The sequence below is a fragment of the Tachysurus fulvidraco genome, chromosome 3 (genome assembly GCF_022655615.1).
Source record: "Tachysurus fulvidraco isolate hzauxx_2018 chromosome 3, HZAU_PFXX_2.0, whole genome shotgun sequence".
In the NCBI taxonomy this organism is placed as follows: Eukaryota; Metazoa; Chordata; class Actinopteri; order Siluriformes; family Bagridae; genus Tachysurus; species Tachysurus fulvidraco.
In genome coordinates this window covers 16,170,654-16,184,126 of record NC_062520.1, presented here as the reverse complement: position 1 = coordinate 16,184,126, position 13,473 = coordinate 16,170,654, and the positions used below count along the sequence as shown (strand labels likewise).

General features: G+C 37.3%; 1 protein-coding gene across 9 annotated transcripts in view; it reads right to left on the bottom strand.

Annotated features, from left to right (window-relative positions):
* Window positions 1-82: 82 nt before the first annotated feature.
* Window positions 83-13,473, bottom strand: part of inpp5b (inositol polyphosphate-5-phosphatase B) — a 17,922-nt gene continuing 4,531 nt past the window's right edge. For 2 of the 9 annotated variants that reach the window (XM_027148906.2, XM_027148908.2), the window contains 18 exons: window positions 12,998-13,114; window positions 10,026-10,107; window positions 8,383-8,559; window positions 7,943-8,044; window positions 7,689-7,803; window positions 7,393-7,509; window positions 7,021-7,208; window positions 6,787-6,898; window positions 6,569-6,678; window positions 6,301-6,436; window positions 6,110-6,220; window positions 5,838-6,003; window positions 4,067-4,302; window positions 3,653-3,760; window positions 3,212-3,296; window positions 2,479-2,606; window positions 2,217-2,328; window positions 83-925 (listed from right to left, as the gene is read on the bottom strand). In XM_027148906.2, the coding sequence (XP_027004707.2) occupies window positions 816-925; window positions 2,217-2,328; window positions 2,479-2,606; window positions 3,212-3,296; window positions 3,653-3,760; window positions 4,067-4,302; window positions 5,838-6,003; window positions 6,110-6,220; window positions 6,301-6,436; window positions 6,569-6,678; window positions 6,787-6,898; window positions 7,021-7,208; window positions 7,393-7,509; window positions 7,689-7,803; window positions 7,943-8,044; window positions 8,383-8,559; window positions 10,026-10,107; window positions 12,998-13,114 (2,312 nt within the window). In that variant the 3' untranslated portion in view covers window positions 83-815. Of the gene's footprint in view, window positions 926-2,216; window positions 2,329-2,478; window positions 2,607-3,211; window positions 3,297-3,652; window positions 3,761-4,066; window positions 4,303-5,837; window positions 6,004-6,109; window positions 6,221-6,300; window positions 6,437-6,568; window positions 6,679-6,786; window positions 6,899-7,020; window positions 7,209-7,392; window positions 7,510-7,688; window positions 7,804-7,942; window positions 8,045-8,382; window positions 8,560-10,025; window positions 10,108-11,237; window positions 11,466-11,514; window positions 11,714-12,997; window positions 13,115-13,473 lie in introns of those variants that run through there. The other 7 variants (XM_047810795.1, XM_027148909.2, XM_047810796.1 and 4 more) reach the window with 7 other exon arrangements.

The window sequence follows — 13,473 nt, the reverse complement described above, 5'->3', positions numbered from 1 at the left end:
AGAACACAGCAAAATTATTTCATAAAATAAAATCAGCACAGCTTTTAAGTTAAAAAACAAAAGCAAAACACGACACTTGCAATTCAGTGCTTCTATTTTTTTTAATATAAAAATGTTTTGCATTTAGATCAAAATACAAACAGTTACCCTTTAAATAATGACTATGATCCAGCTGCCTTACAAGAGTGAAATCTGCACAAGTTCTGTACTTGCCTCAAATTTATCATCAGCAAAAAATGTTTGGTGTCCAAATCTTTAAATATTGTACTGCAGCTACAACAATGTTGTTATATAGTTGTAGACATTGAAGGCAAAAAAAAAGAGGACATTTTACCTTTTCTAAATTGTATAAAACTGCTTCCACGAATATTAACTAAGAGATGTGCAAGCCAGATGTGGGTTTAGTTCAACATGTCCTTCGCTGCATGAAACTGATTCATAATGAAATGATTCTTTAAAATGCTAAACTATTCAATCAGTTTTAATACTAAAATTTTAATGATCTGGAATGACTTGAAACCTATGATGAACCTAGCAATTTTAGCATCATATCTCAAGTGCAAACTTTGTACCCCAAACATGTTGGCTGGTCGAATAATTTTTGCAAGCGGATAATGTGCATAAAATCTATTTTGCCCAAAACAATAACTTTTATAATAAAATAATGCTGTCTTTAATATGCTATTTAAAAATCTTCAAATTCAAATGATAGTACTTTAACACAAATAAGATAATAAATGATAAACAAGTTAGACAAATTACAGCTACAAAAATGTCAAATACTGTGCAGGGAAATAAGTAGACAGTGATGTATATTAGTGGGATTCTTGGACCAGAAAATGCTGGAAAAACTCCTGCGCCTTTCTTTTCTCCAAAATGTCTTGTTTTGTGGGGGACCTTAGCATTAAGGCAGCAAATATTGTGGCTGTGAACAAAATATAAATAGGATTAAAAAAAATAAATGTATTATATTATATATATATAAAAAAAAACACACACATACACACATTTGATATCAAATAATTCACACAATGTATGAAACTTCGGCAAAAGTTGTCAATTGGCTTTTAAAGGTCATAAGTTTATTAGTTTTTGAAGAGGATGTCTAAAGAAATAACCCTGTTCAAGCCAATCAACACAGATGATTGATTTTACAACAGAAAGGCCTAAAACATAACAGAAACAGATCAAGCATTATACAAGGTCTTGCACCAGTGCATAGAGAGTAGCTTTCAAATTTGCAAATGTACTTGGAGAAGAACATACACCGATCATGGTATAACATGACCACTTTCTTAATATTGTGTGGACCCCCTTTTGCTGTCAATACAGCCCTGAACCATTGAGGCATGAACACCCTGACTGGTCTGCGGCTATGCAGCCTCATACGGAACACAATGTAACACACTGTGTTCTCTGACATTCTTCCATCAAAATTAGTATTAAGTTCTTCAGCAATTTAAGCTACAGTAGCTCATCTGTTGGTTCAGACCAAATTGGCCGCCCATAAACCTGTTTCCAGTTCACCACTGTTCCTTTCTTGGAAAACAATTGATTGATACTGACCACTGCAGACCAGGAACACCCTACAACATCTGCAGTTTTTAGAGATGCTCTGACCCAGTACTCTAGCCATCACAATTTGGCCTTTGTCAAACTCGCTCAAATCCTTTTACTTGCCCATTTTTCCTGCTTCTAACACATCAACTTTGTGGACAAAATGTTCACTTGCTGCCTAATATATCCCACTAGCAGGTGCTGTGATGAAGAGTTAATCAGTGTTATTCACTTTACCTGCCAGTGGTCATGAAGTTATACCCAATCTCTGTCTCTCTCTCACACACACACACACGCGCACGCACACGCGCACATACAAGCTTGACCAACCGTATTGATTGGCTCAGGCCAGTAATAAACTAATCATTCAAGCATTCTCAATTTAATTGAGAACCCCTTATATCTTTATATAATATCATATCATATAGATAACAAATAGATAGAAATTGTACAGTGGATAAACCTGAAGCGATTGAATAGTGTTAAATACTGTATATTTATTTTAAAGCACGTTATTTAATACAGACACAAATCATGTCATGGAAACAAATTACAGAAATTTTATTTCACTTCTGCTTTTCTCCAAACTGCAGATGCTCACAAAATTGAAATGCCTAAGAATACAAAGAAATCTAGAAGCGAAAGTGTTTGAGACCTACCTAAAATGTTGCTGTCCAGTCGATTGTGTGCAGAGTTTTTCAACAACTCCCGGAGAAATGCCGTTAAATAGTTAAAAACATTTTTATGGCACTGAGGTAACAAAGAAATGATCTAGAAACAAAGAGAAAAAAATAAAATAAAATTTAGCTGTAGCAAGATGTACAAATTCTAAACACAATCCACATAATCCCTTTTCAGCATGTGCTTAAAACAAGAAACACATCTACATGTGTATACATTCATTTATTTTTTGTGACAAACCTGTTTACATTGGCTGCTGCTATAGCAGCACTCCAGGCATTGTTGGTACATAGAGTAAGGGATCACTGGTTCAGGAAGGGCATCGAGGAACAGTAGCAGAGCTTCAGCCACAGAGTGGTTACTTCCAGCTAGTTATTTAGTCAAGAGGGATGTAACAAAATAGAAACCGTTTGCAACGCAGAATTTACTGAAAGAATAACGTGAAATTTTGGTGTAATGGTTAGGACACTGGAAACCCAAACCCCAAGTTCAATACCCACAGAAAGCTAAAGAGTGAAATGTCAAAAAGTCTCACGCTACACCTCGCACCCTCAGAGCTACCAGCACTGCTCGACTGGTTCCACCATCTCTCAGGGTAGGAGGTAAGTATACTACAAGACTATTTTCTGTTCTGGCAACAAAAAGGCGGTGGAATAAACTTCCCATAGGGGCCCGGACAGCTGAGTCACTGGCTATTTTCAAACGACGGTTCAAGACCAACTTATTCATGAAACACTTCAACTAGCACTTCCCTGTTTGTTATATGTATGTATGTTAAAAAAAAAACAACAACAAAAAAAATCATTTGAACAGAGTTTTAGACTCATTGCATCTTAAGTATATAACCTAGTGAACCAGACTTAATATATCCAATGACAGAGACTTAAGTACTTTTGTAGGTCGCTCTGGATAAGGGCGTCTGCCAAATGCTGTAAATGTAAATAACAATACAAGTCAAAAGTGTAAAGGATACGGAGAGAGTCAAGCGAGCCTGTGTCTAAGCAATCCCTGATCTCCTCAAATTCACTGCGTAGTCCTGGCTGCTGAAAGATGTCCTCCTTTAGCAGAAACACATAGCAACAGGTTACTTTTTTCAGTAATAGTTTAATAGGGAAGAAGCACCACTTGGTTTGCTTTACTAGCCAGCACTCTGAGTTCAAAAACATACACGAGTTATATAAAATTATTTTTTGTCTGTGTGACTTTTTACCAAAGACTGTTTAATAATAGTCTCTACAAATTGCATTCTTTTAGTTTTGGCAATGCTGAAGAGCAACTAGATTGTTAAGGGGGGAAAAATTCTCCTTTATTGGCAGATATACAAGCGTTTTTTCTCACTCTCTCTCTCTCTCTCTCTCTCTCTCTCTCTCTCTCACACACACACACACACACACAATAAAGCATGTATACTGACCTGTTTGCTGGCATTACGGTAGAGGTGGTCCACCATCATCCATATTTCTTTTGGAATGTCTAAAACCTTTTCAGTGTCTGAGCTGCTTGTCTCTCTGGGTGACAAATTCTTTCATAGAAAAAACAATCCATGAATGAATAATGAATGAATTGGCGATCCATGAACAATGATTTAGCAATCCAGGGTCACACACACACTAAAATACAATTATTTTTGACATTCTACCCATATTTGAATGCCTAAGACTGGGGTGCACCAGCTTTTCTTTAATCAGTCTAATAATTTAATTAAATGTTTTACTTAAAAAGTGACAAAACAGAAAACAAATAACATTTTCAGGATTCTGGTACCGTAGTTAGGTTAGGTTTTAAACTATTTGGATAAGCTCAGTATGACGTGTACAAAGTAACTCACAAGTTTATGGATGGTCTCCAGAGGCATGTCCTGGATGGGCTCCCTTAGCTGGCAGAGCATGTGGATGGATGAGCCAAAACAGCTTGGCAGGTAGGAGCCAGAAATGGAGATAAAGTAATCTTTGCCCCTCTCCAGGTGCAGCACAAGAATGTCCTCAAGCTGCTGCTGACCTGAGTTCAACTCCGGAGCGGTAGAACGATTGACAAACACCTCCATGTCAATGTCCACACTGGCCCCTGCAACCAGGAAAGAAGCTCCAAATCTCTAATAGCTGCCACTTAGAGGATTACAATTTTAGAGGATTACATCTTAAGTATTTAGTTAAGTGGTCCCCAACCCCCGGGCCACGGACCGGTACCGGTCCGTGGACCAAATGGTACCGGGCCACCCAAGAAACATTAAATTATTTCCATTTTATTTACTGTGGTGTATTTCTCTCGGGTTTGTGTGACTTTCCATGGACAAGAGGTTAAGCAGGAGCTGAGAGACGTCACCTAAAGCCACACCAATACCGCGCATGCGCAAAATATCATGATATCTGGCCAGGTTTAGGTGACGTCTGGAGCTGAGCGGCTGCAAGCGGCAGTGGCGTTTTAGCTTTGGTGAAAAGAGAAGGTGTGTATTGCTCTTCTCTCTGTTCACCGGTACTTTCTAATGTTTAACAGTGCTTGGTGTACGTGTATATTCTGTTTGCTCAAATTTAACCCACAAATTAGCAAAAATGAGTACGAACAGACGTCGTTAGAAAGTTAGAAACTCTGCCGGTGTTCTGGATTAAAGTCATGGCGGAATACCCTGAGATTGCCACCACAGCACTTAAATCCCTATTACCATTTCCGACATGCTATCTGTGTGAAGCGGGGTTTTCTGCATTGACGGCAACCAAAACAAAAGAACAGAATAAACTGGACATAAGCAACACACTTCGGGTGTCATTGTCTCCTATTACCCCAGAGTGAACCGTCTAGTTGCAAAGAAACAAGCTCAGGGTTCTCAATGATTTAGCGTTGTAGGGAGTTGAAAAGGCATGTTTAAATACAATTAAATTGAAATTATTAATTTCAATTTAATTGTATAGCCGCCAACCCCCACCGGTCCGCGGTAAAATTATCAAACATTGACCGGTCCGCGGTGAAAAAAAGGTTGGGGACCACTGACTTAGAAGATTATAGCATTAAAAGAGAAAAATTTTGAACAGTCAAAATCAGATGCATTAAAAACCTTAAAGCTTTTGATTAACTGCCTGCTGCCTTTTCCATCGGTAATTGCTTATTTAATGAGAGCTCTTTAGCATCATAATTTAATTTTTTTTTTAAAAGACAAAGGAGCTTTACTGTAAAAAAAAAAACCTAATTTTTTTCTCCAGTCTGTGTCGTTTTTAATTTATTTAAAAAAAAAAGGTGGATGTTCACCGACTTTATGTTCTTTATGATCTAGATGATCTTTATGGTGAAGAAGACTTGCCAGAAGGCAATATTTACCTCTGTTCACTGAAATGCGGAAAAAATTCAGCCAAATTCAAATTTATACAAATAAGTGCCTACTGCAATTATTTACCTATCAGATAACGGCTTGTTCTTAATTTGCTTAAGGAATAACTAAAATAACTATATAGAATCTTTACAGAAATGCTCAGCATTGGCAAAATGTGACAGTTGTGCCTTCAAGTGACAACATAATCTGAAACTATCGTTATATTTTAAACCATCATTGTATGTAAGAATTACTTTGCCCTTATGAATTAGAAACCGCATTTGAGAAGTATGCTCACCTTGGGCTACATAGCCCTTAGGTGGGTTGGCTGCAAGCCAGGGCTTGCAGTAGTCTGACTCGTCCAGCTTCTGTATGAACTCAAACTGACATGGTACCTGTCCATCATTGTGAAGTGTCAGAGTTTGTGCTTGATGCTGCATGTACTTCACATTGGTGAAGTAGAACTAAAGAAACCATTGGAGGAAGAAATGTGTTACAGGACAATAATAGGACTATAGTCAGAAACAATAAATTCATTCCCACTCTCTATGTTATACATAGTACTCTTACCTCTCGCTGTGACAGAGAAACTGATGGAATACACTCATTCTCCAGCTTGTCCAGAGACCGCACAATGTCCTCAAATGTCCTTTTATAGATTTCTTCATTCAATACTTTGATCTATAAAGAACAATGCCAAGTTTTATGCACCGCCAAAAAGTGTTTAAAGAAGAAAGACTAAGGTTAAGTTTGCCTCTCACCCCTATTTTTAGCAGGGAGCTGACAGGCTTGTGGTCACTGTTCCTCACATTCATATGGCTCTGATAACTCAGCTGTTTCATGTTCTTCCCTCTCCACAGAATACGATCACACCAAGCTGGGACCCGACACTTCTCACTGAGTTTATATATGCACACAGACAGGTAAACTCAAGAGAAGTTGAGAAGCTGCTTCTCTTAATAAAAATGTTATGATAAATGTAACACAAAGCATCAACTGATATAAAATCCAGACCAGATTTACACTTACCTGGAGTCCCATTCGTCTGAACCAGTATCATACTTGTACGTTGGTTGGAAATTGATCTCACCTTCCATAAAGCCAACGAACACAGCTTCTTCATCCATTTGCCTCTTCAACTAAAACATGCAAGTGTACACATCAACAAGCACACCAACACCCACACATTGTGAAAACACAACTGAAAATGTGTTGTATTCACAAAAGCCTTTGGCATTGTCAGCTACCTGATCATGATTGTAAAGTGTTGCAAAATCCGCTTTTAATATAAGATCCTTTACATCGTCAACCTCAAGGTCACTTATTCGATAATTTAAATCACCAATCCAGAGGACAATACTGCAGACAGAACAGAGGAAAGACAAAGAATTTACTACTACATCAGGTGTGGTTCAGTGAATTTCAGGCTGTGGTTGAATCAGTGGAATCAGCTGAAAATAACTGGCGATGGTGAAAGTTACCTGTGCTTCATGATGGTGAGTGGAGGAAGCGTCAGGTCAAGCTGTCTGAAGAGCATCCTGCTGCAGATGTCCTTGTAGTCCTGATTCCTTCTCTCGTACTCCTCTATATGAGCTGCCAGATGGGAGTTCACCACACAGATGTCGGAATTGTGGAATTTGAAGCTAATTGCAACAGCCCCTTTATTACCCTGAAACATGGATTAGGATTGATTGTGTACAAAGAATAAAAAAGGAAAATGGATTATGCTATTCTATTCTGTTGTTTATATAACCACCTAAACACCAAACCAGTAATATCATCATATAAATTCACTAGAGCTTTAGACACTTCAGTAGTTTATAGCAATAGTAAGTGATCTGTGGTAACCTCACCATTCTTCCCATGATGCCTGTACCCACAGTCTCTGCCTCCACGTCAGAGATGTACTCAGCATGTTCCTTTTTCACATAGAACAGCAGCATGATCCCCACCAGTCGTACCAGCTTTATCTATAAGATAAGGGATATGCTCGTTTGACAGTAAACCAGGAACTATCTCACTAAATTCTACTCACTTAATCGTTTTTTTAATGCTGGGTATATTGAAATTGATTTTCGGTGAAATTCAAAAACAGCAAAATTCTCTGTCAATAATGTCAATATTTGTCATGGTGAGGGTAATTCCTTACTAAGGCATACTTGGCATCTGGGTGGAGACCATCTAATACAGCCTTCATCCATTCTTGCTCCTTAGGGGTGTCATTAAAGAAAAATGCCTCCTTACTTAGATCAAGTTCCTGGAAGCTAGTGAGAAAACAATGTAAATTTCCCTCATGCAGGAATCCATCATGTTACATATTGTGCACAATTCATATGCCAAACTCTTATGTTATTTACAACAAGTTATTTGTTTAGTCAAAGAATGCAATAGTTTATTGCCTACCCTACACAGTAGAGATCAGGAGCTTGAGCAGTGGAACTTAACCACTTACGCAAGGACTCCTTTGGTGCCTGTCCATTTACATTGTATGTGCCCAGGAAGAAGCTGATGAAATAGGCAAAGAAAAACCAGACAATCCATAAATAAACCAGCTAAAGTATGTACTTTTTTATTTACATACAAACTTAGATATCTGTATCAAGAATATTCTACACGCCACATTTGAAAACATAGGAGCAAATCTTACAAATGAGAAACAGAAGAACTATAAGCTTTAAAAACTCTGCATAAGCATATTTACCATTTGATGTCATGTGACACCATATCTTTTATTCTGTATTTTAAATTAAAGGTTGTTTAAATTTTCTTCGAAGAAAATAAATATTGCCATAAAATAAACCACAGCTATGTATCTTCTTTACTGAAACAGTTCAAGCCCTTACTTGAAGTCTTCAATGTAGGTGTAAGTTTCCTCTTTCTTGAGGAGTTCACACTTGACGAGATTGTCACGTAGATCAAACTGGGGCATGCTGAGCATCTGGGCTTTGTTGGATACCGTGTGTTGAGATGAGCGAACCAGCTCATTCCTTATTTCTGCTTTGTCCCTCCCCTGGCTGCTGCTGCAGTGTTCAGAAATATGCATTCATCAGTAATAATCAGAAAAGTAAAAAGGCCCTGAACCATATTTAGAAATTTACATTGACATTTATTTATCTGTTAGACACTTTTCCCCGAAGTGACCTAGAACTGAGGCAGCATAAACAATTAGGTAATTTCCCTTCTACGATTTGTGGTGTCTGAGAATGAGGGCATATAAATCTGCTATAGTTGAATGTGATGCACTTTTTCCGGTTAAAGATGCTGCTGCTGAGCTCATTTTGCTGATGTGCTGTATGGTCAAACTGTAGTACAATATTAAACTTCTGCTCATAGCAATTTAATGTATTTAGTTTTATACAGGAAAAAATGCACATTTTTTGCATTTTTATAATTCAGACATAAATGAGTGTATTCAAATTTTGTTCAAAATATTCTGAGAAACAAATGTAACCATGAATTATTCATCTTCATGAAGCCAGTATCATGAATCAAATTTAATCATGACTACAAACTATTGTTACACCCCTATTAATAACAAAGTACTGTCAAATGCAACACAAATCTAAATTTAATTCGAAAAGGAAACACTAAGGAGGTGTCATATTTCAGCAGTAAAACTCTGCTATACAATCAGACTAGACACATGGCCTTTAGCCTACAGGTACTTCAATCACAAATGCTTGGCAAACACAAACATTGGAACTAGGGTTGGGCAATAGGATGACGTGTTATCTTGGTATGCTTATGGGTGGAGTAGCACTCCCTGTAGTAATTGGTTCTACTGAACTTTAGCAACCCATGTTTTATAAATCCCATGCATCATTTGTGCAAAGTTGTATGTTTTCCCAGAAGTGTCCTAATCTGAAATAAGTGTCACAGTAATACAAAGGTGGCTTTATGTTCATCCAAGGGAGATTTTTCTTGCCACAGTCACCTCAGGCTTGCTCATTGGGGATAAATACAAACAAAAATAAACATAAAATAAACATATCTTTAATAAAGGAGGTTCATATATAACAAATAAAAATGTCTATATATGTTGATATAGGAGCTATTTAACTTCTATGGAAGCAGTCACCAGTGTAAGAAATTTTTACTGGTCAGTAGGTTTTCTGCTATTGCAGAATGTTGTGAATGAAAGGTTATAGCTGTTATACAAACTTGTTCTGTAGACATTCAATCACTATAAATAATTATAATCAGATAAAAAGTACATTTGTATCTATTTACTATTTAATTAATATAATTTATTTACTATTTAATTAATATAATTAATTAATAGAAAATTGATCATTGGCAGATTGCTGTGATATAAAAAGACAAACTCTTCAGGAACATGCTGTTAAAAACAATCCACTTTGGTCACCACATCACACCACCATGTCCTTGATCATTTTCCCTATAAGAGTGCATTTTTCCATATAGTATAACCCCTGGTGTTTATGGTCTGTTCCTTTACAGTAATTTTTTTTACTTTGTTGCCCACCTCTCATGGAGACTCTCTCCTTCTATCGGCTCTGTGCCGGAAGTGGACTGTTTGTTTTCTTTGTGTGCTGTGTTGGATCTGTCTGGAGGAAGAACAGGATATCATTATCGATCAGACGCAATATTCAGTCTAACTGAAAAAGCATATTGGTCCATAAGAAATGCAATTTAAGAAATAGAAATAAGAAATTAAATTTGCTCACAGACCCTCCTGACTATGCTTCATGAAGCCCTGAACAAACCCGAGTGCAATGTTTTACATATACGGCATTCGGCAGACACCCCTCTCCAGAGAGACTTACATTTATGCAGCTGAGCAATTGAGGATTAATGGGCCAATGATTGACAGCGAATATTAATCTTGAATTATTGTCTCATTCATATATATTCATATAATCAATCTATGTAAATCTATATAAAAATATGTTAATAAAGAAACGCACATTACCATGTTTCATTAAAAACTTTCAAAAACACTACCAAAAACACACAATGGATCAGAACAGAAAGGTGGGATCTAAAATTACCATTGTTAATTCACGAGGTGCAAATAATCCTAATTTTAAAATAACAAGCTCGATAATGTCTCTTAATTGTTGCATGCCTTCCTCTTCATTCTCAGAATATTTAGTAGCTTCACATTTGTAGAAGGTGGGAGAAGCCAGAACAAGGATCTCCAACACAAAACTGCAGAACATCAACCTGCTCAGAAGCAAATAGCTTACAAACCACAACGCTTATGGATAGAATGCAAAATATAATGAGACCTACTGGAATTCCAGCAGCAAAGGAAATGAAACACAAACAGCTTCAAGAAGACAAGAGTATTAGAAACAGCTTCCTACGAGACAAAGTGCGCACACAGCAAAGCCTCAGCACTACTGAGAGAAGTCTCGCTCTCTGTTTTACACGTTACGTGATACGACTGCTAATGAAACCAGCCCACAAAGGCATTGTATTTAAAACACAACTTGTGTATATGTTTATATCCCATTCAGTGAAAAGTTACGATAACAGCTGCACAAACAAGAGACTCAAGGTAACATGTCTGTAACACATAAAATGACCAAGTAGCTTTGCGTTCAAACAAATAAACAACTAATATTATATTTTAATCGAAACGTCACTCGATACATTAATCAGCAAACACGCTGGGATTTAAGTACAAACCACTGCTACATCGATTAATATTAATGAAGAACGAATTACTTACATAAATCAGTGTAATTAGCCATCGAGCCAGGACGCTAGCACTACATGAGCTTAAGCTGTAACTGGATTCTCAACAATTACTAAGTTTTAGCTTTCAATTCATTGTTCGTTATGCATTAGCGCGCTATATACGAAGCTAGATAGCGAGATAAATGAACGTTTATGGCAACGTCCATCGTCTTATTGCATAAACATGTCATGAGAAATGTACGATTTGGCGTTCAAGTTCTCTAAATGTTAAGAAGTTCGTTACTACGCAACATTACATGTTTCCTCACCACTGTATCCGCCAGCATCAGACATTTCCTTCTATTCCCACTGGCATCCCGTAGAGGGTAAAGACCACAACATACTACCTGCTTCAGCCATAGAAGTGAAGTCTGTATATGAAAACCGCAGGCATGAGTGAGCGCAAAGCACAATCAGACGTGAGCAGTCGATCACGAGAGCAACCGATTTCATTAACTACAACATGCGATTATAGTAGTGTTTCACAACAAAGCTTAAGCCAAAGAAAAAAGCACTTACCTATTATTTATTATTATGAATTACTATTACCAAGATATCAAGTAAACAATTATCTAAATATTTTTTTTTGTTGATTTTTTTTTGTTAATATGAATTTACTCAGGGGGGGCACGGTGGCTTAGTGGGTAGCACGTTCGCCTCACACCTCCAGGGTCGGGGTTCGATTCCCGCCTCCGCCTTGTGTGTGCGGAGTTTGCATGTTCTCCCCGTGCCTCGGGGGTTTCCTCCGGGTACTCCGGTTTCCTCCCCCGGTCCAAAGACATGCATGGTAGGTTGATTGGCATCTCTGGAAAAATTGTCCGTAGTGTGTGATTGCGTGAGTGAATGAGAGTGTGTGTGTGCCCTGCGATGGGTTGGCACTCCGTCCAGGGTGTATCCTGCCTTGATGCCCGATGACGCCTGAGATAGGCACAGGCTCCCCGTGACCCGAGGTAGTTTGGATAAAGCGGTAGAAAATGAATGAATGAATGAATGAATGAATGAATGAATTTACTCATACTAAGTTCACTCAGATCATGTTGAAACACTACAATGTGGTATGCAGATGTGTTGGTCTAGTCAAAGAAGTAGCACTGACTTTTAAAAAAAACCTTTAAGAAGCCTGCTGGAATTAGTAGGAAGTCTAATGTAAGTTAAAAACAAACATTGCAACTATGTTTGACTCAGTAACAGCCTCAAGGTATACAATGCACAGTTAACATAGTCAAGTCACATATCACATGCCTGGTATGACAGAATTATGTCACTCACAATATGAACCTCACATAGCCTTTTCTGTTTCTGCCTGAAATTTTTATTTTTGCAAAAACTTAGTTCTTTCAAAATGCTCATTTAATAGAAATAAGCTTATACAATCTCTAAAGTAAAAAAATATATATATTCTATCAGTGCAGCCTTTTATATGCATGCAGCTGAAGCTCTGAATTGAATTCTTTTTAGTATTCATCATGCCTACTATTACAACTACTGCTGTTAAAAATATTGCCACATTATGACTGAATATAATCACTCATCCAATAAATCTATTTCAACCTATATATGATGTTTCCTGATGTTTCCAGTGTGGGGAAACATCACAGCAGCTCTTTGAGAACATTGTTTTTTACCCATGTCTGTTAAAAAAACATGTAAATTGTTTACTTTATCTATAGTATACAAGCAGTAATGTTGGTTTAAACAGAATGAGTAAAGCAGGTAGACTAGCTCTAGTAAAAAAGCATAAATATCACTTGCCTCTTTTTTTTAACCTCCGTGTTGCATTGGGTGTTACTGATCCAGGATCATTAAAGTTTTTCTGGTACTTTGTAAGCCAGGCAAATTTTGGCGATGATGGGTACTGCTCACAGACATCTAAAAATAAACAGAAAGAAAAAAGGGAAATGAAAAAAAAGGGTAATACTTTCTGGTTTAGCTGTATTAAATGTACTGATATGACAGCATAGCATGACAGCAGGGATGCAGGAAGGGGTTTTACAATGGGGAGTGCTGGAATTTTAAGCAGCATACATGTGGCACGAGTGTGGACTTTGGTGTCACACCTGAATGACAGTGAAATAGTTATTTCAGACAAAAATGTTTATTTCAGACATTAAGCACATCAATATTAAGGTTTACTATCATTCTGACAATGCTTTTTTAACCATTGAACACTAGAAATACTGTCTTGGATGCAACTAGCAGAATAACAAAAAAGAACTGTATTAATATAT